Source organism: Colletotrichum paranaense (assembly GCF_030867605.1).
Source record: "Colletotrichum paranaense strain IMI 384185 chromosome Unknown Scaffold_7.1, whole genome shotgun sequence".
Taxonomy (NCBI): Eukaryota; Fungi; Ascomycota; class Sordariomycetes; order Glomerellales; family Glomerellaceae; genus Colletotrichum; species Colletotrichum paranaense.
Genome location: NW_026848965.1, coordinates 806,825 through 832,470, shown reverse-complemented (window position 1 = coordinate 832,470; position 25,646 = coordinate 806,825). Strand labels below are relative to the sequence as shown.

The window sequence follows — 25,646 nt, the reverse complement described above, 5'->3', positions numbered from 1 at the left end:
TTTCGTACAGAGTAGGTACCCTTACATGAGATACCTTAGATAGACAGGAAGCAGGAGGCAGGCAGAAGGAGAAAGGTAACCCGTCTTACCGTACAGTAGATGTAGGCTTTTACGCCAGCGTATATGCAGGTAAGTAACCGCGTAACGCTCGCCCGTCCCCCTCCAACCCGTGCCGTGCCATCGATTTCATCGGCATGAGACCGGGGACTTATCGACTCTACTTCGTCTCCAAACGGGTGGATGAACGGTGGAGGGAAGCAGGCGGACAGAAATTTGGCGGGAGTGAATGGGGATTTGGAATTGAGGAACACGTTTCCAAGTGTACGTTTGACGTATATGGTCCTGCTTCTCTGGATTCGCGCGCCTGGATCTGGGCCACTGCCAGTATGTGTGCTCATGGATTTCCCCAGTCTCCTGGACCAAATGGAACGTGGATATGCTCTGGATGTTTGCTAAAGCATTGCCAGGATCAGGCTGGGTTCGTGGCCGGAGCCGAGACCAACGAGGTGGCAGACATACATAGGTAGTTGCATGAACCCTCTCCCAAGTTTGATGTGTTGGTGTGGTGAAGTCAATGTCGTCACTCTAGGCTTTTCTTTCTCTTGCCTAGCCTCGGGCCAGAAGCACCAGCTAGGCTTGTATCCGTACCGATGTAGCGGTATGGAGGAACACGCAGCATGTAGCCATGCGCAAGCGCGCGGCGGGTATTGGCGACGTGGCTGTTTTCCAAAACCATCCAAGAGACAAGAGAGAAACCGGGGTGGAGGGAAAGTGAGGCCAGATCTTACGAGGCTTATCACATCTCATCGAATCAGCTACACCATTACCAGGACCAGGTTTTCATACGCCAACAAAAGGCCATAGACGGTGTGCTGGGATCCCCTTCTTACATTATTGTCGAGATGAACAGGTGGTCCGTAGCGCAGAAAAGCAAGTGCATGTTTGCTTGCTTGGTCCAAGGAGATCATCTGTCTGGGCCACTGGTGGCTCTGTTCTGCATCCCCTACCACCACCTCTTCTTTCCGGGAGCTGCCGTGAATCAAATGCGGGTTTGTGGAAAGTGGGCAGCTGCGGCACGGCCTTGGTCAGTATGGCATTCGCTGGTGTGCCAAGGTGAGGAGAAGGAGGTGACGGATCGTAAGTCTCGATGAATCAGATTTTGGCAGTTCGTCATTCTCCCATTGCTTTCCCAAATGTATCCCTTTTGTTACCCGAGGGGCCGAGGACTTGTCGTCGGGGAGGCGGACGTTGTCACCGGATTCAAGCGACCACAACTCCGTGACTGCGACCGCATATTACAGGCGTATGTACGTAGAGTCGGGCGGCATATGCATAGCACTTCGCTCCCTTCACTGCCTGTCGCTTTACCTCCACAGTGATCTTGTTCTCTTTTCTTTCTTTTTTCGCCCTCCCCCTTGAGATCGCCTCACAGGATGAATCAGGAGTAGTTATAGATCGTGCAGGTGAGACAAAAGCTTTCATCGGCCTAACGGCTGTAGAAGACGTTAGTCTTCTCCCAAGCCGGCCCTCCACACTTTTACGACGTACCCGATGGATGCGGACTTGACAAGGCGGATGGCTGCATAAGACCTCTGCCCCGTGTTACTACCACTAGACTGGCGTCGGCTCAAATCCGAGGGGTTCTGTAGTCCGTTCACGGGCGAGGGGTGTACAAGTATGTCATTACGCACTTCAGCCGCCTTGGGGTGCATTGCCTGCCGCAACCCGGGCTTTGTAGCAATTTAGAAGCCGATAACGCCCCATCTTTACTCTTCCGTATATCTTGAACGAGTGTCGGCTGAGTTGATACTCGTGGGAGGTATTTGATCCGGGAGATTTGACTGTTGGCAGTGAGCCCTGTTCCGCATCTGGACGCGTGCTTCTCACTCGCTACTCCGGGTCACCAATCTCGGTATCCCACCAACCAGAGACCCCAAACTTCATGAGCCGCTATGTCTAGCGCAGGATGCAGGATGTAACGACTGCGTTGGCTCCCTTGGATGTTGCTTGGCCCGAGGCTGCGTCTGAGCCGTACACGCTGTTCGTTCATTCAAGATTCGTTTCGGCCATCACGAGATTTAATCAACATGCATCGAGTCGCCCGTCTTTGCCTTGTAGGTCCAATCGGGAGGGTTGGAGTAGTCAAATCGACCAAATTGCCAAAATTGTCCGATTCCTTCCAATTACATTATTGGTAATGGTCTCCAAGCGCCATCGGGGGATGAGCGGATGGCGACAAAATCCACAATGCCTGCTTCGTTAAATACCATGATCCGAAAGAAAGTATGAGGGTCCTAGCTAGCACAATAAATGTCTTGCAAATGCAAGAGTTAAGTAGAAAAACTCCATCTCAATAGAGGCACAACGCATCAAGCGCCTGGGGACAAGTCGTTTGATGAGCGTTCGCTGGCTGAAAGCACTGGCAGAGTGCCTTCCTTTCATTGTTTTCTCTCCTTGGACTCCGGTTTAGTACGGCGTGTGCTACCGTCGGCAATCAACGGGCGTTTCTTTGATGCTTGCGATTGATGAGAAGATGACGAATCGCCTGATGGCTGATTACTACTCGAGTTCGGCGTTGCCGATGTTTTGGACTTCTCGGTCGATCTCTTCTTTTTTGCCGGGTCGCCGCTCTTCTTTGGACGAGACACTGGCTTTTGTGGTTGTCCTCCGGTGATTCCTTCGCCGATGGAACATGATTCGCTCTTGTAGCTATTCCAGTCCTTTACGCCGAGTGCTTCGGAATTGCTTCCTGCAGTACCTGGGGTCTGGAAGGTGGTGTCGGTTTGGCCAGAGGAAGTAGAGTACGTGCTCGGACTAAAACCGTCGTCTGCATATAACATGGCTGGCTGTTGAGTGCTGTAGTCTCGACGAAAAGCACAACTATTCTGATCCCACTAAAGGATACGGAACGTCAGTAAACTTCTCTTTATGGGACATTGTCTTGCCGATGGTCTTACCTGAACATACGATGCTTCAGGATAGGAATCATACGAATACGGGCTAGTCTGCTGATAGTTTGGATCTGTGTATTCAGGCCTTTGCGATCTCGTGCGCGTAGATGCTGAGTTCTCGGTGACCTCAACATCCTTTATCATGATGGGGTTTGACATGTTGCGATCGTCAAACATGATCCGCCTGCCGTGGAACACGCCCTCCTTCAGGCGATCTCGAATGTGTGTTAGCGAATGGCTTGACGTCGCCAGCCGATCGGGTACACCCACCACAGGCACCATAGAAATTGTGTTGGCCCAACACCCTAATCCAGCCAGACGTACTAGGTCCAAAGATTTGAACATGGTCGACCACACAACCTTCGCGGAGCCAATCCTTGAATTGCCTCCAATTTGTGTCGAAAGGCAACTGTCTTGTCTGTCAGGGTATCGGCTCATTTGCGGTGTAGTCGGTGTCACGAACGTTTGCTATGGGTATGTAAAAGACTCCGGTTTCCTGACCGGGACGAGCCAAGTACGGTTGCATGTTGATGCGGGACGACGGAAACCAACTCCTGGCACGGGCTCTGTCCAACGTTAGACGCCAACGTCTTGACTTTGACTGGTGGCTGTGTGACGGTACGAAGAATCAACCACTGCCAGGATCTCGTGGGACACAAGATCCAGTGATGAACCACAAAGCCTTGGCCTTCCTCGAATCGATTCGGGCAAACAAAGGAAGGAGGTGATGGTTTGAGGTGGTGAAGAGAGAACAATGGAATTCGTCTTTTATATTGGGCTAGTTCTCTCCATCCTTCATGTTTCCTCGTAGAAACCGCGGAGAACAACATGGCCAATGAAGAGAAATACTTGTCTTTAGTTCGAGGAAAGGGAGATTTCTGCTAGTGCTGCCCCCGGGTTATCCCAGTCTGAACCGGTACTTGGCAGACAGACATTCCATCTTCGTTGGAAGTAGTCGTCCTGGCCTAGGTACCCGAACCCATGTGCTACGCTTTGGGGTTTCTTGTCCGTGCCAACCAACACATCCGCTGGTGAGTCGGCCGAATGGGTCGACCGGACATGGTATGGGGTCAGCAACGATCTGGTACCGATACCCGCAGTACATGCGGCGCCAAAGAACGTCGCAACGAAAAAGGTGTGATGCAGCTCATTTACTATTAGATCGTGCCATTGAGTTCTCCTCCCTTGTAGCATCGTAAAAATGACAGCCACCATGTGGGGTCCGGCTTGATGCAAGCTTGTTCTGGGCACAGTCACCCATCGCGCGCATAAGCTCTTTGGCTGTTGTTGGGTCGAGCAAGACGGCTGCTATCATTATCGAGTCATCCGAAAAAATGTGCCGTGAACCTGGTCATTGGAGGCTGCGATGTAAGCTGCAGCCCGGCAGTAGACAGGATTCCTCCCTTAAGTTGCTTGGAAACCAAAGAAACGAGTGAACAGGGCTCCAATTTTTTCTCGATGATAGCCAGAAAGGCTTCCCTTTTCGACTAACTCGTCCCGATCCGGAGAGGGAGCTAGGGACACCATTGGGAACAATGACCAGGGACCAGCGGTTTATCAGATAGTCCATGAACAGCTGAAAGTGCTGATCAAAATCCGAATGCATTCTGAGCCTTTGCCCTTGATCATCTACAGCCAATGGCAAGTTCAAGTGATAGACTCGAGGGGAGCAGGCTCGGACTGAGAAAGTTCCATCATAGACCCCTGCAGTAAGTTGGTTCGATGCTGTGCCGCTGTACGTAGCCTGCAACTCCAACACATTGTAAAGCCTGGGCTTGCGGGTAGTCGATACAAATAAGCAAATAGGCGTCAGTTGAGAGAAGCCGCGAAGGACAACATCCACTAAGTGCGGTGCTGGTAAGCCACGTCAACCTGTCAGAATGATAAAGATTCCCCAGAGGAGCGCCAGTAAATACCAGAGTTCGAGCGACGAGCAGACGAATTTTGCACAGTTTCGTGTAAAGCCCTGTCCTTGAAGCCATGTTGCGGCTGTCCGCAAGAGATGCGAACGCTTACCACTGACAGTCCTTCCTCGTGAGGATAGTTTGCGCAAGGTGGCTGCGGCAGCAACATGCTTAGAGCTTGGAAATGACCACAACTTTCTGCATCAAGTCGGTGCGGGTGCTGTATCCATCATCGCGCTCGGCTGCACCACCGCGCAGCCGCGGGTAGCTGGGAAACCAATAAGATCTGCGTGACACCCGCAGGTTTGGGGCTTGTCTTCGGATGGTTGGTTGGGGAAGCTTCTGGTGCAGCCGTCTTGAACCAAAGTGGTGGCGCTGCTATCGATCAAGTCCTTTTGAAGGAGAAGGTGTCGTCCACCTCGGACATGTCCAGACCGGACAGATCCTCGTCGAAATCGTCCAGTGCAGGTGCCTCCATCTGCGTCTCATCCTTGCCAGTGGTCATTGTCAAATCATTGCGCTGCGCGTCTTGCCATGGAGCTCCGGACTCCTCAGCTTCCGCAAGTGATGCCATGAGATGATGCTTGCTATCTCCCAGCAGGAGAACGGCAGAATCGCCAGTCCAGTCGAGCCACGATGCTTGAGGCTTGCCCAGCACCTTGGCATCGGGTAGCTGCCCTCTGAAGTGAACCGTCTTCGGGCCGTCGGACAAGGGGTCCCAGACGAACACCAAACCTGCGTAGTTGTCTCCCTCGCACGTAACCATGAGCACTTCGCGCTGTTTTGGGTGCCAGGAGAAAGCCAAAATTTGACTGTGGAAGATGAGAACGGCGCGCAGTTCAGATGACGCCAAATCCCAGACCCAAACAGTGCTTGGGCAGTCCTCCAAGGTGGTAGCTAAAAGACTGGATGATGCATCAAAGACGGAAAAAGTGCGGGCTAGCTTGGTGTCGACAATGCCGTTGCTCGCTCGGCCCGGAGCAGATACGGACTGGGTCGCGCGCGAAAAGGAGTGCTGTGAACCTGATTGGGTCGTGACGATCTCCTCTTGCCAGATCTGGCATCCTCGTGTTAGTCTACGCCAAAATTATTGCACAAAGATAGGTTGCGTCACCCACCTGAACGGTATCCCTCGGAGTAATGGTTGCAGGATGTTCGAGTCTCATCGACTCGGCTGCGGACTTGGTTTCCAGAACGCATACACTGCGAGTGTGGTCGCACACTGCAATGCGAGCGCCGTCCGGGCTGACTTGACAGTGCTTTACCCCAGCGCCGAGTTCGTAATGCTTCTCCTCGATGGCCCAAGGTGAGGGTCCAGACCACGTCTTGAAGAGGTGGCCGTCGGGCGTGTAAAACAGGATTTTGTGTCCTTGAGCCGCAGACTCCCACATAAGGAGCCAGCGGCCGTCCGGGGTCCAGGCCAGTCCTTGAGCATCGACAGTATCGGGCTGCCAAGAGCGAAGGACTTGTCGTGTCTTGGGATGGTGAACACTGGCGATATCTTTACCGGCGACGCGTGTGAGGATGGCCAAATGTCCTGAGCCGGGGCGAAGTGCAAAGCCACGAGAAGCTACACTAGCTTGGTGGAATTTTGGGTTGCTGATCTCGGTGGTTCTCGAAGTGGCCAGGTCGAAGATGGAGAACTTGAGGCCGTAGGATGAGCACATGAAGATCTCGGTGTCGGAAGCGCCAAACTGAACAAAGGTAGGCTTCAGATTAGGCGTTGCGGGGTTTCGTATGACGCCACGATAACCTGGACCCGAAGCTGAGTAGATCAGAACCTGGTCAGAGAAGCAGGCGAGAATGCGTCTTGACGAAGGTGACCAGCGCAAAGCATAGGCAGGACCGACATTGGACGGTAATTTGACGCTATGAATAGTCTCGAGGGTTTCGACAGACCGTACACTGACGCTGGTGGGCGACAAGGTTGCAATCAGGTTACCATCAGGACTTGACGCGCAATACGGCGATGCTGTCGATGGTAAGCCTTGGGGAAGAGGATGGATGAGAAGACGCTGAGAGCCTTACATTTAAAGATCCTTGAAAAGTGCATGATGCATGGAGTTGAAGAGTTGTGTGTTGGGGGGCGCGAGAGTGATATCAAGCCCAGGTACGGTACTTTATTTTGATCAGGTACTTATGATGCGTATTCGTAAGATACCTACCAAAAGGCGAGCCTGACTTGTTTAGGAAAGTGAGACAAAGTAAGTGAGGTCTACTCCGTACCGAGTATCACTTGGGAAGTAGCAAGGGACGGGTGTTTTTGCCGAAACGAAACGAAGCAGGGTTTCTTTTTGGTCTTTTGGGTGAGGATGAATTGGGCAAGCGTTCCTGAGTCTCGGCAGCGGTGGAGTCTTGAAGAAAAGCCGTTGTTGCAATGGAAGGAAACAAGGTGCTCGTCTGCATCTTTGTTGTTTACATTGATTCCTGTTTTGGACTAGCGCGGGGCAGCAACACAAGATACCTTACCGGGAGGGCTTAGTCAGGTCGCGCTTTCTACACAGTACACGATGGTCCAGTGTCCGGGCTCTCTCCAGCTCCATGGAAGTTGCCGGCCGGACGACGATGGGAAAGATCGCCGGGAACCAATCACCACTGCCCTATTTCGCCAGCACCTCAGACGCCGCCGAACCCCGCCAGAGCCCAGACATCCTTCGCCCAACTCCGTCGGCCCCGGTGACCTGTGCTTGTGCTTGTGCATACGCCCTTCAGTGGCACTGAGCGGCTCTTTTTCCCCTCACTTAGTCTCACTTTAGGTGCAGAGTAGTCGCTGTAGTGTTGTCTGTCGTCTATCGACGGGCTTACCTCACTCACAAATAGGTAATCGCCACGCTTCTGCTGACTCACAGTGTCACATATCTCATCGCCGTGATAGCAATTTCACTCCTCACTCTCGTTCGAGTCTAGTTTTCATCCATTTCATAGCCTCTACTTTCATCTCATCAACACTCATCATCACATGTCAGTGTCTGTGTCAGCCATGGGAATGAGCAGCGTGTGATTATTCCTCTTTTCTCTTTTCTCGGAGCTCGTCTCACTCATCGCCTTTCACACCTCCTCATACTGAGATAGAGCGACATGAGACACAGCATATCATGGCCTCGCACTGCCTTGCGCAGCAGCGGCCAGCTATCACAGCGATGCAGACCATCACAGTCGGCATGCATACCTCACACGCACACGCAAAGGAGGTGTCTGAATGCGGCTGCCGCTGCAGCCCAAGTCACACCGAGCTCGCAACACCAACCACTCACCACCCGCCGGCGTCTCATCAAGGATGCGAAGCCCTTCTCCGACTTCCTCACCGATACCTTCCACCGCCAGCATGACTACCTCCGCATATCCGTCACGGAACGCTGTAATCTTCGCTGCCTTTACTGCATGCCCGAAGAAGGCGTGCCGCTCTCCCCGACAAAGGAACTTCTCACCACCCCGGAAATCGTCCTGCTCTCCTCCGTCTTCGTCTCCCAGGGGGTGACCAAGATCCGCCTGACGGGCGGCGAGCCCACGGTGCGCCGCGACATCGTCCCGCTCATGCACCAGATCGGCGCCCTCCGGCCCCACGGCCTCCGCGAGCTGTGCCTGACCACAAACGGCCTCTCCCTCCACCGCAAGCTCGACAGCATGGTCGAGGCAGGGCTCACCGGCGTCAACCTGAGCCTCGACACTCTGGACCCGCACATGTTCCAGATCATGACCCGGCGCAACGGCTTCGACGCCGTGAAGAAGAGCATCGACCGCATCTTTGCCCTCAACAAGGCCGGCGCGGGCATCAAGTTCAAAATCAACTGCGTCGTCATGCGCGGCCGCAATGACGCCGAGATCGGGCCCTTTGTCGAGATGACGCGCGACAAGGACGTTGAGGTCCGCTTCATCGAGTACATGCCCTTTGACGGCAACAAGTGGAACAAGGGCAAGATGTTGGGCTACGCCGAGATGCTCGACGTCATCCGCGAGACGTATCCCACCTTGGCCAAGGTCGAGGACCACAAGAACGACACGAGCAAGACGTGGCACGTCCCCGGGTTCGCGGGCAGGATCGGCTTCATCACGAGCATGACGCACAACTTTTGCGGGACGTGCAACCGGCTGCGCATCACGAGTGACGGGAATCTCAAGGTGTGCTTGTTTGGCAACACCGAGGTCTCGCTGCGGGATATCCTGCGGAAGTCCAACGGCGGCGAGCCCATTGACGAGGCGGCGCTCGAGGCGATGAAGCAGATTGAGATGGACCGCCGGCAAGGACTGGCAGACGCTGGGAAGCCGCTGGGCGCAGCGCTCAACGAGGCGGAGCTCTTGGACGTCATTGGTATGGCTGTCAAGCGGAAGAAGGAGAAGCATGCGGGTATTGGTGAGCTGGAGCACATGAAGAACAGGCCGATGATCTTGATAGGTGGGTAACCGCGGCCCTTTTTCTCTCCTACACTCTTGGTCCATTGGTTTTGAGGGAAGGATTTGCCTGCTTGGTTTGTTTGCATTGGGACGGCGTTGGATACCAAGGGGATGATCGCGTGGCATGAATGCCCAAAGGGGATCCTATACGGAACGTATATATAAGTATGTATGTGCACACGGATGGAAGGCTGAATCAATAGTCTATCTAGATTCTCAACCGCTTCAACCTTCTCGTCTGTCGTCTCCCACCAGGGTCTTCAAGCCAATGTCCATGAGCACGCCCACCAGCCTCACCCAGGCACCTTCACGCCGTCCTCTAGGCGTGCCAGGGGTACCCATCCACCTGCTGTCCGCAACACCACATCATCACGCTCAACTCAGGCCCTTCTCCGCAACCACCCGCCGCCGCAACGATGACTCCGACAAGAAGAGCAAGGACACCAACGACAAATACAATGACACACAAACCCCCAAACCATCCCTAACGCACATCTCTCCCACAGGCTCAGCCCACATGGTCTCCATCGCCGCCAAACTCCCCACAGCACGCATCGCAAAAGCAGCCTGCACAGTAACCTTCTCCTCCCCATCCACCATAAACCTCATCCGCGCCTCCCAGATGAAAAAGGGTGACGTCCTCGGCACGGCGCGAATCGCGGGCATCATGGCCGCCAAGCGCACGCCCGACATCATCCCGCTGTGCCACCCGATCCTGCTCTCTCACATCGGCGTCGAGGTTGAGCCGGCCAGCGACGCTGAAGACGAGACGGTGATTTGCGTCGAGGCGACAGTCGAGTGCGAGGGCAAGACGGGGGTCGAGATGGAGGCTTTGACTGCTGCTGGGGCGGCGGCGATGACGGTGTATGATATGTGTAAGGCTGTGGATAAGGGGATGGTGATTGGGGGGTTGAGGGTTGTTTTGAAGGATGGGGGGAAGAGTGGGCGGTGGGAGATGCCTTAATACCTGTTTGTTCGTGCAAGATCTTCTTATAGTTCGTCATGGCCACAAAGAGGATAATCGAAGGTGACAGATCGGAAAGTCAATGACTCATCTGATGGACATGGGAGACGGTGCTTGGAGTGACCGGTTACATCCTGGAGTAGACCAGATCCCAATCTGAATAATACTCCTGGACCTTTAGATAGGAAAACTAAAGTATCAAGGTGCAGCCTCAAGTCGATTGCGAACGGATACTACAGATGGCATCCAGAAAGTGAGTTGAAGAAGGATAAAAATCACCCCTAATAATTTGATAACGCATCCCGAACCTAACTACCTTACTCCACATCTCAAGGACCATGATAGGAAACAGGCCTCACACACCCAGACCAATTTGCATCTAATCACCTCAAAAATATTCTCCTCATTGACAAGTACAAGGTCGTGCGCAGTAACAGCAATACCACAGCCCAAAAGACCCATGGCGATCACGGTGGGATGACTGACAAGACAGGAGTACCTAACAAACGAGCCAATGGCACACACTCCCCCTTTCTCCCTCCATCAAAGAACACCTCATTTAAGAAGCGACAAGATTCAAGACCCGGATTTCATGAAAGACCATTCACTACCACGCGCCTCGCTTTCAAAAAGTATTCATTGTGCAATATGGCCCGGATCAGCACGCGCTCTACGAAGTAGTTGGTAATAGGTAATCACCTTACAAGTCTCTGTGTGCTGGTTTTCAACCTGTCGCTTTGTCTAGTCCGAGTGAGTGAATGGCTTCACCGGATTTTGTCGTGCTCCTGCTAAGGAGCAGTATAGCCCAGCTTCAGTAAATGTTGTGAGTCAGATATAAGTCATGTACCTTTCAGTCATCCGAGACCAAGATTTTGGACTTAAAATTAGCGTGCCTTGTCACCTTGGATATCTCTTAATAGCTACATTTGTGTATACGTAGGCAAGCGGTTATATCAAGAGATACACAGTACATCGGCCGAGAAGGTGTGCAGATGAGCCGGCCAAAGTCTCTTGGTTTCTTAATAAAGTAAATATTTATCAAGGTCCAGTCTGTGGATGATAGGACAGCAAGCTTAGATCGATATAGAGCCAATGCATTTCAACGCCCTTACTTAGGTCTTGTTCCGTGTGAGTGACTGTTCACTAGCCCATTTCAACGCCAGGATATTGGAATGCTCCTAACCATGACACCAAAATGCGACAATCTGTTACGGGAGTTGGGTATAGCTACAATAAAATGTACTCCGCCAATCTCTCTCTCTCTCTCTCTCTCTTTCTCTCTCTGTCTCCTTCATCTTTTATACAATCTCACTTGAATCCCCCACTTACTCTCTCGTTAAAAATCCTCTCCATCCCCAAAAACTATAGTACTCCCCCCACTACGAAAACTCAGCCTTAATCTCCTTCCCAACATTCATCGCAATCCAATCCGCAATCGCCATATTCGTAATCATGGGATTCACCCCGCTGGCGCTAGGGAAAACACTCGCGTCCGCGACAAACAGATTCTCCGTGCCCCAAACATGACCCTTGGGTCCCACCACGCCCTCGTCCTCGTTAGGCGCCATACGACACGTACCCATCTGGTGCGCAGACGAAAAGATGGACACGGGCGGCGCGTTGCCCACCCTACGCAACTTATCAAGCCACGCGACGAACTTGGGATCGTTGACGCCGTCGAGGATCGCCTCGTCGCCGCTGTCCGAAGCCGAAGACGACGCGGCTGCCGTCTCCTTCTCCTTTGAGGGAGGCTCGGCGTGGTCCTCCTTGACAAAGGGTTCGAGACCGGGCAGACCGGCGTGGATCTCCGTCGCGCCCTCAACGTAGCAGATTTTGCAGAGGGCGACGACGCCCTCGAGGGTGTTCGCGCGGTCAAAGTCGGAGACGACGTAGTCGATGCGGGGGCGGCCGGAGACGGGGTCCGGGTACACGCGGCCGGGGTCGCGGTCGCGGGTGAGGGAGATGAAGGCACCAAAGTGGCGGAAGCGGAGCTCGCTGAGCTTGGCCTGGAGGCCAGAGTGCCAGGGCATGCTGGACAGGATTGCGTAAGGCTGTGAATGTGTTAGTGAATAAAGAAAAATTGGCTTGCAAGATTTAGATTTGGGACGTACGATCATGCAAGTTGGCTCCAGCTTCACACCGTGACCGGCCTTGTCGAGGTCCTCGAATGAGGAGCAGTAACTCGTGATGATACCGCCTGTGTTCACTTCACGTCAGCAACCAGAACATATGGATTTGCAATGTATTTTGAGTGACTCACCCTCCCATGGCTTGCAGTCCTCCTTCCAGTAGCCTCCTACAAAATTGCAGGGATGGACATAGAGATTACGACCGAGGTGTCGGTTCTAAACGTATCCAACGTTAGCAGCGTAATTGTGTGAGAGCGCAGTAGAGGGACGACATCATCTACTTACCGTCAAACCGCTTCTCAACAGCACCAAGGGGCTCGAAACTGATCCAGCCGACATGATAACCTTCTTGGCCTTGATAACAACCTGTCGTGTGGTCCGCTGCTCCAAAGCCGCGCTGGTGCTGCCGTTGGCTCCCCTCGAAACCCACTTTCCAACTACGCCCGTCGCTCGCTTGGACCCGCTGGTCTCGTCAAAGGTGACCTTCTCAACCTCGAAGCCCTCGATAAACTTGGCTCCAGATCCCGCCGCTGCCGGTAGCCAGCTCACGGTTGGACCCTGCTTTTCAGTCGACCCACAGCCGAGGTGGCACTGCCCGCAGTAGTGCTCCATCCCGCCGGTGTTCTGCGGGGCCGTGGCGGCGTGCCATCCGAGCTTCCGGGACCCGTCCAGCAGCACCTGGTTGCGGTGGTTGTGGCGGACCTTGTCGGTACTGACGCCCATGAAATCGCAGACCTTGTCAAGGCAGTTTTGGAACTGGGGCGAGGTGAAGAATGGCAGGCCGCGCTGCTCAGACCACTCCTTGCGGACGAACCCTTGGGTCTGGAGACTGACGCTCCAGTTGACGGTGCCACCGCCGCCCCAGCAGCTGCCGGCGACCATGTTGAGCGAGTTGTCATCGCTGGTGATGAAGCCTCCGTTCTCGTACAGGAACGAGCAGCCGGCATCCTGGGACATGGGCAGCTGGCTCGGGGTGTAGTAGTACGACTTATCGACAACGAGGACCTTGTGACCGGCCTCGGCCAGGACCTTGGCAGCGACTGCTCCTCCGCAGCCCGACCCGACGATGACGACGTCGGTCTCTACGACGGCTGGCTCGCCAGCCGACTCGAATTGCATAAAGTTGAAGTCAAAGCCCTCGCCGTGCGTCTGGAAGTCCGGCATGTCGGTATAGTCCGTCAACTCTATGAATAAAGGATTGGTCTGCACGGCGGCCTTTTGCGCCAGGAGACATATTGACTTTGATAGAACCCTGATTGTGGGGAGCCTGGACGTCTGCCAAGCCTTCAAAATTTGCTCACGAACTTCTATGGGTTGAAGGTGGACTGGGGTCCAGTACCCAGTGAGAAACAACGTGCCGGCGCGCGTGCTGTCAGTTTGGTCAGTTTTGGTTCACGGTGAAGATCAAAAGTGAAGCGTCGTGGTGGCGTTCATGGCCCATCACTTACCCAAGAGCGCCCATTGCGCCACCGAGTTGACGTTGCGCGCCGGAAGGCAGGGCCGCCAGTGTCCTGGTGATGCTCTCGATGAATTTGGGTTCCTTTGCGGGATTGTGTGCCATGTACTCCTGGAACTTTTCCTCGGAAGGCGGTTTCTTCATTGTGTTCTGGGCGAGTTGGAGCGCAGCCGCATATTCTGCATCGGACACTCGGATCTGGCTTGCCGTGTCTGTGAGAGTCGCCGGTCGTGAGATGGGCGGGAGGACCGCCTCGAGCAAGGATATCAGAACGGTCCATTGAGTCTCGTTCCAAAAGTCGGTGGTCGGCAGCGCCGGAAGCTGGAGCTCGACGGCGGTGCCAGGAATGGTCTTTGGCAGAGTAGCCATGATGAAGTGGATTGGAGCGTGATGGTAAGTAAACACAGAAAGATGAGAACAGTAATCAAAGTGAACAGTTCGGTGGTACAACGCGATACAACGTAGAAATGGCTATAAGAAGGGGTAGAAGAACAATGACAATAACAAAGTTACGCAAAGTCGGATGAGGGGCAGCTTTGGAGTTAGCTATAGTCCCAATTGACACATGAGCGATGAAAAGGCACCTCGGAAGCTCATGCTCAACTGATGTCAGGATGTGTGGGTGGGAAGGCAACGGGAAAACGAGTCGTCGTTGGCAGCCCCCTGCTGCTCGCATGGTGGTGCTGCAGGGGTTCGTGTTTGCCATGGATGCGGGGTCTGTGCGACGAAGCATCTCAATGGATCTCTCCATAACCATCTCCTCTCTCTGACTCTCTCTCTCTTTCGCTGTGGCTGTCTCCTCAGGCGGATGGGACCCTATTCCCGATCCGGTATGCTATTGGGGTGGTCGAACATTCAGTCAACCGCCAGCTTTGCGGCTAAAGATTGGCCGTCATGTTTAGTTCTGAACCGTCTCTTTGTTTGTGGTTGCAGAATCCCTCAAAGAGGAGTCTCGGACCTATGATTCCCCCCACCGGACCTGGCCAGCAGAGCTGTCAACACCTCTAGATGTGCAGCTTACTCTCTGCATTGGCGGGGTATGGCGCTACTGAGCGGCACTTGGGCGCATGTAACCCTCTCAACCCGGGCGCGAGTGGCGTAGTGCGGGAACGGGGAATCAAGAGAAGCTGCTTGATGTGGGGAACGGACACTTTGGCTCGATCGTAACGGGCCCTCGTCGGAACCCGATAGTTTCTTCATCAGTCATCATCAAACCAAAGGTCCTTTCGACGCCATATTCACGGCATCCCACTGCATGAAGCAGCACTATAATGGGAGCAAAGAGACGCACCACGCGATGTCAATTGTCGAAGGAAGAGAGACGCGGTTGCTGCACGTGTTGCCTCATGTTCAGACTTCCCAAGCGTCTGAGTCTTGAAACGACACAGCCGCGAGCTTATGTTTGTCGATATTTCAGCCACCATGGCCCCAGATGATGGTCAGATCGTCGGACCCGCCCGCTCACCTTGAAAGTGCACAGCGATATCAACAGGAATGATGCTGGGTTGACTGCTGCAGATCGTACGTTACCGTGGCTTGGGGTGAGATTCTTAGATTGTGGGGCAGATCGATGATGCGTCTCAGCGATTCGGCCGGGAAGCATTGAGCCTCGGCTCGCATGGACTGATTGAAACGGGCAAGAAAACACATATGTTTCTCAGCTGGCCTTGTCGTGAAGTTGTTTATTGGGATGCGATCGAAATCGGATGATTCGTTGGCATGGCCACGAGCTTCAGTCGGAGAATCACAACTAGCAGTGCCAGAATCAAATGTCTGCAAAAGCTGTATGCCTCGTGAGCGCCAGACTGGTCGTCACCGGGCCCGGTATTTGGTGGCCCGCCGCCTCTTCCGTCTCAAACACAGCCGCTCCAATCCACGGCTGGCAACTTGCAGACACCCGGCACCGTGTGCTGCGCCGACGCATAAGCCAAGGAACCAGTGCCCCGTCCGGCGCTAGAGAGAAACGGCGCAGCCCGGCCCCAGGGCACCCGGGTCCGACTGCCGGTGGCGCATCGGGTCTACCGCGTGGCACCGCCGACTTCTCCGGGGGTGTGCGTGCCCGGGCGAGCGGACTTGTAAGCGGCGAATCGACCTGACACTGACAGCAGGCGGACGTGGCCCGGTGGGTACGGTGGCCAAAAATGCAAGATTGGCTCCCCCTCAGACCTGCAGCTACAGGTCGCGGCTAAACCAGACGTGGGCACTTTTCAGGGTCCAGCGGCGGGTCTTTCCATCCGTGCAAGGGGGGCTGGGTGTCATCTGGCGATGGGCGGTCTGGCGGCCAAGAGGGTTCAAAGGGGAAGCTGGGGCCGGGGTTTGCCTTTGAAGCCGAATTTGTTGGGGAAAGGAGACGAGAACGACTTGAAAAATGCATGTGAGAGTCGATCTGTGAAGAATTGTTGACTGACGGCGAACAAGGCGCGGAAGCCAGCAAGCTCTTCCTGGTCGGCTGATTTCCGTGTTGTAACTGTGGTAGGCCACCGTGAGCATGAAGATGTATTACTGGAGACAGCTTTGCTGTCAACGGCTGTACTGTAAAGAGGCACGAGAGGTGCGCAAAAGACTGTCGTGTGAGTGTTACCACCAGCGCACTATGTTATATCTGTGCAGGTTGAGACTCCAAGCTGAGGCTTCAAGATGTACTTCGGATTCGTACCAGCAAGCCTTGTTGTCATCAAGCAATACACTCTTGTCCATTCCGGCCGAGTAGGCTGTCTGCTCCGAGCTCGTGTGACAATCTCATCATCGACAAATGACGAAATCATGGTCGCGTTCCGCTTTGAGAAGCACGGGGGACCGTGAAGATCAAGGCCCTTGTCGCTCACATGTCAAATGATGGTCATCCAGCGACTTCGTGATGATTAGATAACGGGAGAAAGAGGGTCCTTACCAGCAAGACCGTCCGTAGTAGTGGAAATCATCAAAGAAAGGGAAGAAAAAAAAACTTCGATACGATGAAGAGAAGATTGACAGAATTGGGCTTAGCGTTCCCCCAACAAAAAGGACGAAGGTCGGGTAGCCATGCTCCACGGCGGATGGACACTTGATGATTCGTGACGTGGACTACTTCATGCGCGTTAGTGTACTATGCAAAAAGCTCACGTTGACGTTATCAGACAAAGTGTCAACGATGAAAAGTACCTGTCGCATCCCCCACTAACCACCCACAACGGACCAGGGGCAACTTGCAAGGAGGGTCAGCCTGGGCTTCCAGAAGGACGACGATGGCCACGGCCCCCTGACAACCCGGCTGCAAGCCTCCAGGATGAGAATTGCGTTGCGCAGACTTGACTACTAGACTCGCGATTATCAAGTCCAACACCCGTCGGGAGTTCGGAGCCCCCGATGGGAGTTCGTCAGAGTCGGTTGTGTTTGCGGGCCTTGCCCAACATTGATCTCTTGGTGATCTCTCGTGTAGCCATCGCATAACGTCCAACGTAGCGTGACCTGAGGGCACTGACTGAGCGCAAGACAGCGAGTGCCACTGCGAGCTCTGATAATGCCAACAGAGGTGTCGAGATTGGGCCGGCGAGAGGAAGCCGTGGCCATGTCCCGGAAATAGAGTTGGAGCTGGTGTCCAAAGCTCCCAATGCGCCATTGCCGTTGTCGGAAAGACAAATGTCTGGGACTCTGGGCTGGGCAATGGGTTCCGGCAACGTGCCCAAGCAAGATCCATGTCGCAGCTTTTCAACCGTTTCAAAGCGCCTGACGAACTGCGCGAATCGGTGGGTGAAAGGCTGCGAAGTATCGTACAGACCAGACGTACTGATACGGGGCGCCGCGGCGCAAAGGCTTTTTTGCTTCGTCCAACGTGCGATGCTTAATTGGTTGAACCCTTCTGGGACATTTGCTCCGGGCGTGAAAACCCGTTCGCAGACGCATTTCGGCGTTGCCATATCGCCGTCTAGTCAGTCGCAAATTGGCAAGAACGATTGTCGACTCGTCGTCTTCTTCAAGGCTCAAGCTGTTGATCCCCCCCCCCCCCGGCGCCCTTGTTCTAAGCAGCTTGTATCTTTGGCGTTGCTCGGGCCCATCCTGCAAATGCCCCCATGCCTCGGGCGCCAGGATGGGCTTAAGGACGGAACAAGGATGATGTCGAAAGAGGCCGAGGCAAAAAAGTGAGGGTTTTGGTCATTCTGGACCAAGTTGAGCTTGGATGAGAAGATGGAACCGAACCGAACCCACCCCCGTCCATCCATCCATCCAGTAGTGCCAATATGGTCGAGGCCGTTTGCCTTAACGTAAACCGGTGATGGTTTTGCGGTGCCTTTCGTCCGTTGTCGAGCTTGAAGGTGTTATTCATGTGTCTCTCAACAATGTTCAATGTTGGTGTACCCAGCAAGTATCCACAACACTAGGAGTGGAGGTACAGACGGGATACTCACGTACGAATGGATACCTACTCTGTAGGCCCCGGTTTTTTGTCTCCAGACAGCTGGTCACTGGTGAGGAAGAACGGAAAGAAGATGTGCCTCTTGAAGCTTGGCAGGACCTGCTGTGTCGAATCGAAGGCTGCGGATGTCAGTGGTGGATTCCACATTGAGTAGTACCTCCCGCGGCCACCCGACAAGCCGGGCAAGCGCGCACAAGAGACTTGCGACTTCAGGAAGGCGGCGAGGGCCAGGTGCGCTTGCATTTTCCCGGCATTTTTGGGTTTTGCTCCGTCCGTTATTGTCAGGTACTTCGGTGAGGTACCTAAAGTCACCTAAGGTCAGGTACCTTACGTGATGTATTCCCACGCAGGAGGGAGGAGGAACGAAGGAAGGCACGTTGGATCTCGAGCTTCCAAATTCACCGATACCTGGATCTTTCCAAGGCTTCACCTTAATTCTTCTGGACCTTAGTCCTTCTTGTATGTTGCTTGCAAGAGAAGTCGTGAGAGTAAGTGCATGGTTAAGTGTGTGAGGTACATGAGCAGTACGTGCTTCAACGTCGCATAGCATTGAGAAACTAGTGTGAGCAGGACGAGACATGACAAGGCAAGCCGCAAGACAATACACCACGACATCAGATACCTCATCTTCCACCGAACTCACCAGACTCTACCTTAGCTATAGTCTGGAGCAGAGACAACCGGCCACCATACCGTTGCCGTTGGCCGTGCCGCACCTGACACCTCCCGTTGTGCTTTTCAACTATCCTAAAGCAGAAACTTGACGTGCGTGCGCTTTTTGTATGGTCTTGACTTGCATCACCTCGTCTCGCCTCGCATCTGATCCGTTCTCTTGCCGTTGCGCCTTGGCCTCAGCAGCATTGCTTATGACTAAAGCCCGAGCAAAAGAGACAAACTTCTTTCCCGCTTTCTCCCCGACTGCTGAGTGACTCCTGATCAAGACACACTCCCCGCCAGATTCATCATTTCACCCGAAGCTACGTATCTGTCCATACGAATATATACTTGGTACTTGGTGTACCAGGGTGGAGGGGTGTCGACGAAGGGGAAGGCAAGGCACGGTATCCGTAAGGTAAGGCAAGGGGAAAAGGTGGGAGGGGAGGAGCCGCTGGTCTTAGTCCCAGCACATTATCCACTCCTCTCTCTCTGGGTGACGGGTCACACACTCTCTCATCCAGAATTTCAACCTTCCCCTTCCCCATATTAAGACCTCGAGGATCCCTTCGCATTGACCTTGTCGCCTCTGCTGTTCTTTCTCCTTTCTCTATTCTCCTCTTCTCTCCCAAGCTCACCCGGCACACTCTCGTCTCCTTGGACAAACCCTCGTCGGACTGGAACGTTGTCTTGGCCTCTGTCTCAAGCCTTCTCTTTCGCCAGATCTCTCTGTGCCACTCCCTTCAGAGAAACAGAGCTTCCTTCTCTCTCTTTCTCGTCCTCTCCTCTCTCCCACTTTCGTCCACCACCTCTTCTGGACCGGACCGCATACCAGTCGCTCGACGATCGAACCGACTACCGTCTCTTCCACCATCGACCCAATACCTGTGTGTGTGTGTGTTAGCACTACAGCTGTCAGTCTTCGTGCCGAGACATTACTGTCAAGAACGACTTTCGAACGTGCGTGCATTGTGTGTCTAGCTTGCTTTTAGCTTGTCACTCCAATTGCCGCGACTCAGCAAATTCCCCAACGCCCGAGCAATTAGCATTGGCGGGACCGCAACTTTTTCCAAAAAAACCAAGCCCCGACTCAATTGGTCAATTAAGCTCCCCCACTATGGCCGGCGTCACCGTGCTCGGCGAGCTCCCGTCCGCCTCCCTCTTCACCTTCCCGCCCGATGGCGCGCATATGGCCATTCCCCCACCTTTCCCCGGGTCCATCGCCGCAGCCCCTCCGGTCCAAATTCCCGACAATATCTTCACCGCCGCTCTTGACCCCAGAGTGCCCATCACCATTGCCACTCTCTACGCCGTCACCGTCAAGCTCCTGAACAAGTACAACAACTCGACCAACCGTAAGCCTTGGGGAATCAGCAAGACCAAGCCCTTCTTCGCTTTTGTCGTCTTGCACAATGTCTTCCTCGCCGTCTACTCGGCTTGGACCTTCTGGGGCATGCTCGGCGGCATGCGTAGGAGCGTTGTGAGCCCTTTTGGCCCCAATGGTCTGGCTGCCACTGCCGACAGCTTCTGCCAGCTCAACGGCAACGGAGGCTTCGGTGCCGCCACCGTCTACAACGAGACTGTCGGTTACTGGTCCAGCTTGACCGGCAACAACGCTCTTGGCTTTGATGGACGCCCCAGCCGCGAGGCCACTGGCAGAATCTGGAACGAGGGACTCGCCTTCTACGGCTGGATCTTCTACCTGAGCAAGTTCTACGAGGTCCTTGACACCTTCATCATCCTCGCCAAGGGCAAGCTCAGCTCCACCCTCCAGACCTACCACCACGCCGGTGCCATGATGTGCATGTGGGCTGGTATGCGCTACATGTCCGCCCCTATCTGGATGTTTGTCCTAGTCAACTCCTTTATCCATGCCATGATGGTAAGTTTTGCGCCTATTTTGCTCAACTGAAGTGTTGCTAACAGTCGTCTAGTACACCTACTACACCATCACCGCTTTCAACATCCGCGTCCCCATGGCCATCAAGCGAACCCTCACCACTCTCCAGATCACCCAGTTCCTTGTCGGAGCTACCTACGCCATGGCCCACTCCTTCGTTTCGTACACCGTCCCCGTGACTGTCTACACTGCCAAGAAGGGTGCCGATGCTATCACCCAGTCTTCCACCAGCACCGCCGCCGAGACCGTTGCTACTGCCGCAACTGGCGCCTTTGAGGCTCTTAAGGACATGGTCTTCGGCGCCTCTGCTAAGGTCGCTGAGGAGGCTGCCGCTGTCTCCGTCGCCGCCGCCGCTGCTGTCCCCCCTCAGCCCGGGTTTGTTGCTGAGACCGTCTTCGTCACCCAGCCCTGCGTTACCACCAGCGGCGAGACCTTTGCCATCTGGCTCAACGTCCTCTACCTGGCACCGCTCACCTACTTGTTCGTCATGTTCTTCATCCGCAGCTACATCCGCCGCAGCACCGCCGCACCCAAGGGTAAGGGCAAGGCCCGCCGTGAGAGCAATGTTACTCTTGCGGAGAAGGCTGGCTGGGACGCCGCCCGCGAGGTCAACCGCGAAATCTACAACGGCTCTGCCTCGTACAACGTCGAGGGCAGCCCCAAGCGCGCTGGTAACGGCAAGGCCAAGCACTAGCGAAAGTTGGCACACATGGATCGGTCCTGAATTTAGGACGTAATGGGAAAAGGGGAAAGGGGGAAACTCGGCTGGAAGAGAAGCCTGAAAGAGGTCTTCTCGTGGAGGTGGCATTGGGTTTGATTCAACGGCGTTTTGAGCTGGGAAAACATGATTGGGGTAAAGCATTCGCATCACCCGGAGCGCTCGTTATCTAGTCGTGACCGTCTAGTGTCTTGCATTTTGCGCGTAGGGTAAATAGGGCGAGCCGGGTGTCATCCATCCGGTGCAAGTATGTATAGTCATCATCAATATGAAATTTTACATGTTAAATATTTTCGTGCATATTGGTTTTTGTTGAAGAGGTGTCAGGTCGAATTTACGGCCTAGGAAATGTATTTATCAGGATTTCCATCATTCACATCCGGGGTGTAGAAGCATGATTGTACAACATTTCCGGAACGGGGAAAAGGGGGAAAGCCACCTCGTGTGACGACGCGGTGACGGCGAAATTACGGGATACAAACCCGAGCTCTCGGGTCCGATCAGCCGGACCATCTTCTCCGCATTTTCGTCGTCTTCCGGATGCGGTGGGGGCCAAAACCGGAGCTCACTCCGATGTGGTCGGAAGGAGGGGAGAGGAAGGGGGGTGGTAGACGTACCAAAATTAGTATGCCGTGTTCAGCCTCTCCTCTCTCTTTTTTGTTCACCCGCATATCCACCTTGTCGATCTCTTGGCTGTTTGTCTCTGGGTTTTCTGGGGCAAGTTGTCTCTGGATGAGTCAGTCGTAGTGGTTTCGAGTGAAACCGTACGACCACGTCGCGCTGCATGAGAGCTGCTTCAAATGAGTCGCCAAGTTGAAATGTTTGATGAATTCTCTACGGTACTGATGAATGCGTGTAAATCGAAACAATTGCTGAAGATTGTCAACTAGACCAATGCCACATGTATTTCTGGTACCGGGGCGTGTGGGCAAGGTAGTCGTCGTCGGTCTTCCAGAAACGGGTTCGGCCACGATACGAGGGAGTCGAATTCGCCACTGAACCCTGAAGTGAGTTTCTCTCTGTCTCTGAATAATAGATTGCATTATTAAATTACCGCGAAGCCTCGTTCTCTACACGCCATGTAGTTCTTGTTTGCCCTTTTGCGCCCTGACTCAATTCCAAGCGCAGTGCATAGGTAAATGAATATGCTATTTAGTCAACCTCAAATTATGATCCGGATTCTGGAAACAGATTAAAAATTAAAAAAAAAAAAAAAAAAAAAAAAAAAAAAAAAAAAAAAAAAAAAAAAAAAAAAAAAAAAAAAAAAAAAAAAAAAAAAAAAAAAAAAAAAAAAAAAAAAGGCTTTACAATACGATGAGGCGCAAAAAGCTCGAAACGTACTCATCTTGTGTGGCAAGATGTATCGAACGCCCTGCTTGTCTGCGGAGAGCTTGTTCATAGGGTACGACGTTTCGTTTTTCGACTCGCGCATAACGCCCGTCCGGAATAGGCACTGCCTTGTATGAATTGGGAAGATAAACTAGGGCAAGAAGGAACCAAGCAAGTCTATCTTGGGGAACCCATGGGATTGTGGATTCGCGGGGGTGGGGATTTCCATTAGCCCTCTGCTGATCATTTTCGATGTCCGCTGCTTTCGTCCAACCTTGTGCGACTTTACCTCCGTCATGTATTGTATCCCAATCAAGGTGGTGCTGATTTGGAAATAGGTAGTAGTGTTTCTTAACTCATATTCGCGTCCTGCGTACATGGGAACACACCTGACTACTTGGAACGATACCTAGCTTTCACTTACTTCGTCATGTTCGCCTGCAACGAGCAGACTCGAAGACAGTAGCTCTGGAAGAAGTGAAGTGGCCACGGCATGGGAGGCTCTCAAGGCACCAGCAAACCAAAATCCCATACCTTACTCGAACAATTTCCTTGCCGCCACAAGCCAGGCCAACAACGGCCCTGCAGAGTCATCTACCTAGCAGTGCTGGAGAAAAGGGCGGCGAGATCCAGGTAGACGAATCACAACGACGCTTCCGGCGATGAATCATACAAAGCACACACTCAAATTACCCTAGGTACACGTACTACACATGCATACACCCCCCTTCCTCTCGTCGTTAATCCAAGCTCCTAGGCACCCAGGAGCTAGCCTCTAGCCTAGTTTCTTCTTTCCCCAAGCTCCCTCTCAAGCTAAATCGAACCGCAACAGGCGCGGGGGCTACCTTACTATAGGTGTGTGTTTGGCCTCACCTCCTCTTCTTCTTGCTCACCGTGACCGCCTCTCCTAGCTAGATATCTGGGCCTCGCATCTTGCATTTCCTCACATGCTACTGATGCTCCCAAGTCGGGCTTAGCCTACCCGGGAACACTCTCTCCACCCAACTCGCAGATACCAATGAATCTCGCGAGGAAGAAGACATCAAAATATCAGCAGCACAGCCACACGTGGGAAATTTGAAACAAATTAATTGAATGGGACAAGGAAAATGCGAGCAGTCATACAGACAGCAAGAAAAGAGACAACAAGATCACCAGAGGAAACGACCCGTCGAGGCCCAACGTTCGACTCAATGCAGAACGCTAGGCTACCTTCGGCTCAAGAATGATGACCACCCACCACCACCAACGACCGACGACCTGCCTTACACCGCACACGACCTATGCTGACCGATTTTACTCCGCACAGGTCAACGACATCTGACCGTTGGGCGGTGAGTCAAGTATCGAAAGAGGTGTTACGAATGTTCCCGGCTCACAAATAGAGAGACATCATGAATGTTTACTAATTGCAGGCAGCAGCTGCCATAACCTTAGGAAAGGGGTGTATAGAGCGTGACTAAGGAATCCCGTTGTCATGGCCTAAACCGACAGAAAGACAATTCATTAGGCCTCTCGGTCAGCATCGTGTGAAGTTGAGACCAGGAAAGACTTTACTCGGGTGATAACACCTAGAAACCTATGGGGGAGTCCTTCTAATTAGTAGACACGGGAACCGTAGAGCTCGCAGGACCTTGATTACACCACTTTTCAACGCTCGTGTCCCATTCAGCAGAGAATATTCAAAAAGACCACTCCCACTCCCGATGACAAACACCTCCTGATTCTCATCCTCGTAGGCCATCATATGAGAGAATAGTACTGAGACCAAAACAGTTGAAGGCCTGGTGATTGGTACTCATCCGTCCACTAGTTCAACCATCCTCTGGGCTTCCAGGAGTAAGCGCACCGGGGTCCACGGTGCTCTCATATCCTGGTAGCTCACTCACCCTTGTTTTTATAGTAGCAATGTTGCCGCACGTCTTCATCATCTGCATCAGCACGCGAGATACCATAGAGCTCCGGCCGCCAAGGTCAAGACAAAACAGACTCAACAGTCACTCCCTCGAACATGTATCACATACATGACTTAATCACAAGTCACCGATGAGCCAACGTTTAGAGTCAATGGGAGAGTTTGTTTGCAATTGTTTGTATTGTTTCTTCCGAGACCTCGGAAAAGTGAGAGAGGCAAAAGCGGCTGGACTCGGCCGCCAGCGCGAACAAGGTTGGCTGCGCGTCCGCTCCGTCCAGGTTGTTTCCCACCATCCCCCCTCTCTGGATCTCCGAACCATCAACCAATACGATGACGGCAACTCTAAATACACGCAACGCCGATCCATGAAGGCGTTCGGCCGACTTGCTCCGCCCTCTCGTCTCTTTTCCCCCAATCTCAGGTGTAGGATAGTCATACCCCCGGATGGAGATCCGAGTACGCGGTGCGAAAAGCATGTGGCCGTCACATCAGGGTATAAGCCTTCAGAGGGGTATGCCGCTAAAACTCCGTAGAAACTGGAGTGTTGAAAATTAAGAGCCCGGTTGTATCGCTTTCCCGTAAAAACAACCCTTTTCCATATGCGATTGATATGAGGGGAGTTTGGCAAAGCCAAATCCGAGTCTTTGAGTGTCCGTCCAACGCCACGCTGTAAATGCAAAACAGAGTCCAGGCCAATCCGGCAGGGCTCGAAAACCGATGAGGCGTTCTATTGCGGATGAAAGTGATAATGGGTGACGCATGGTGCAGTCCATTAATGGGTATTGGTGTGTGAGTCGAAGGGGTGTGTTGGTGACTCCCCATGTCTGGTGTCGTCGGGGCGGCTGGTGAGAATCGCCACCGTCGTGTGAGTAAGTCTATGATTCTATTGTTTCGCTCTTCATTAGGGCCATGAGTCGTAATTCACTGGGTGCGAGAACACC

At 53.4% G+C, this 25,646-nt stretch overlaps 9 protein-coding genes across 9 annotated transcripts; 2 read left to right on the top strand and 7 right to left on the bottom strand.

Moving 5' to 3' along the window:
• Positions 1-1,260: 1,260 nt before the first annotated feature.
• On the bottom strand, positions 1,261-1,585 carry CPAR01_09088 (uncharacterized protein; the record flags this gene model as incomplete). Its single annotated transcript, XM_060493354.1, has 2 exons — positions 1,261-1,493; positions 1,549-1,585. The coding sequence occupies 2 exons, from the start codon at positions 1,583-1,585 to the stop codon at positions 1,261-1,263; spliced, it is 270 nt and encodes an 89-aa protein (XP_060347484.1).
• Positions 1,586-2,438: 853 nt separating this feature from the next.
• On the bottom strand, positions 2,439-3,477 carry CPAR01_09087 (uncharacterized protein; the record flags this gene model as incomplete). Its single annotated transcript, XM_060493353.1, has 4 exons — positions 2,439-2,894; positions 2,958-3,166; positions 3,276-3,360; positions 3,415-3,477. The coding sequence occupies 4 exons, from the start codon at positions 3,475-3,477 to the stop codon at positions 2,439-2,441; spliced, it is 813 nt and encodes a 270-aa protein (XP_060347483.1).
• Positions 3,478-5,240: 1,763 nt separating this feature from the next.
• CPAR01_09086 (WD40 domain-containing protein) lies at positions 5,241-6,908 on the bottom strand (the record flags this gene model as incomplete). Its single annotated transcript, XM_060493352.1, has 3 exons — positions 5,241-5,912; positions 5,974-6,827; positions 6,884-6,908. 3 exons carry the CDS (start codon positions 6,906-6,908, stop codon positions 5,241-5,243), a joined length of 1,551 nt encoding a protein of 516 aa, XP_060347482.1.
• A 1,025-nt stretch (positions 6,909-7,933) lies between these two features.
• CPAR01_09085 (uncharacterized protein) lies at positions 7,934-10,211 on the top strand (the record flags this gene model as incomplete). The annotated part of the gene is made up of 2 exons (XM_060493351.1): positions 7,934-9,248; positions 9,460-10,211. The coding sequence occupies 2 exons, from the start codon at positions 7,934-7,936 to the stop codon at positions 10,209-10,211; spliced, it is 2,067 nt and encodes a 688-aa protein (XP_060347481.1).
• A 1,379-nt stretch (positions 10,212-11,590) lies between these two features.
• On the bottom strand, positions 11,591-14,165 carry CPAR01_09084 (GMC oxidoreductase; the record flags this gene model as incomplete). The annotated part of the gene is made up of 5 exons (XM_060493350.1): positions 11,591-12,262; positions 12,323-12,408; positions 12,472-12,556; positions 12,626-13,709; positions 13,789-14,165. The coding sequence occupies 5 exons, from the start codon at positions 14,163-14,165 to the stop codon at positions 11,591-11,593; spliced, it is 2,304 nt and encodes a 767-aa protein (XP_060347480.1).
• Positions 14,166-17,152: 2,987 nt separating this feature from the next.
• CPAR01_09083 (uncharacterized protein) lies at positions 17,153-17,692 on the bottom strand (the record flags this gene model as incomplete). Its single annotated transcript, XM_060493349.1, has 1 exon — positions 17,153-17,692. The coding sequence occupies one exon, from the start codon at positions 17,690-17,692 to the stop codon at positions 17,153-17,155; it is 540 nt and encodes a 179-aa protein (XP_060347479.1).
• A 63-nt stretch (positions 17,693-17,755) lies between these two features.
• Positions 17,756-17,995, bottom strand: CPAR01_09082 (uncharacterized protein; the record flags this gene model as incomplete). The annotated part of the gene is made up of 2 exons (XM_060493348.1): positions 17,756-17,947; positions 17,978-17,995. The coding sequence occupies 2 exons, from the start codon at positions 17,993-17,995 to the stop codon at positions 17,756-17,758; spliced, it is 210 nt and encodes a 69-aa protein (XP_060347478.1).
• Positions 17,996-19,166: 1,171 nt separating this feature from the next.
• CPAR01_09081 (uncharacterized protein) lies at positions 19,167-19,583 on the bottom strand (the record flags this gene model as incomplete). The annotated part of the gene is made up of 1 exon (XM_060493347.1): positions 19,167-19,583. A coding segment is annotated over one exon (417 nt), but the record flags the coding sequence as incomplete, so codon positions are not given.
• A 377-nt stretch (positions 19,584-19,960) lies between these two features.
• On the top strand, positions 19,961-21,437 carry CPAR01_09080 (GNS1/SUR4 family protein; the record flags this gene model as incomplete). The annotated part of the gene is made up of 2 exons (XM_060493346.1): positions 19,961-20,725; positions 20,778-21,437. 2 exons carry the CDS (start codon positions 19,961-19,963, stop codon positions 21,435-21,437), a joined length of 1,425 nt encoding a protein of 474 aa, XP_060347476.1.
• Between the last annotated feature and the right edge of the window lie 4,209 nt (positions 21,438-25,646).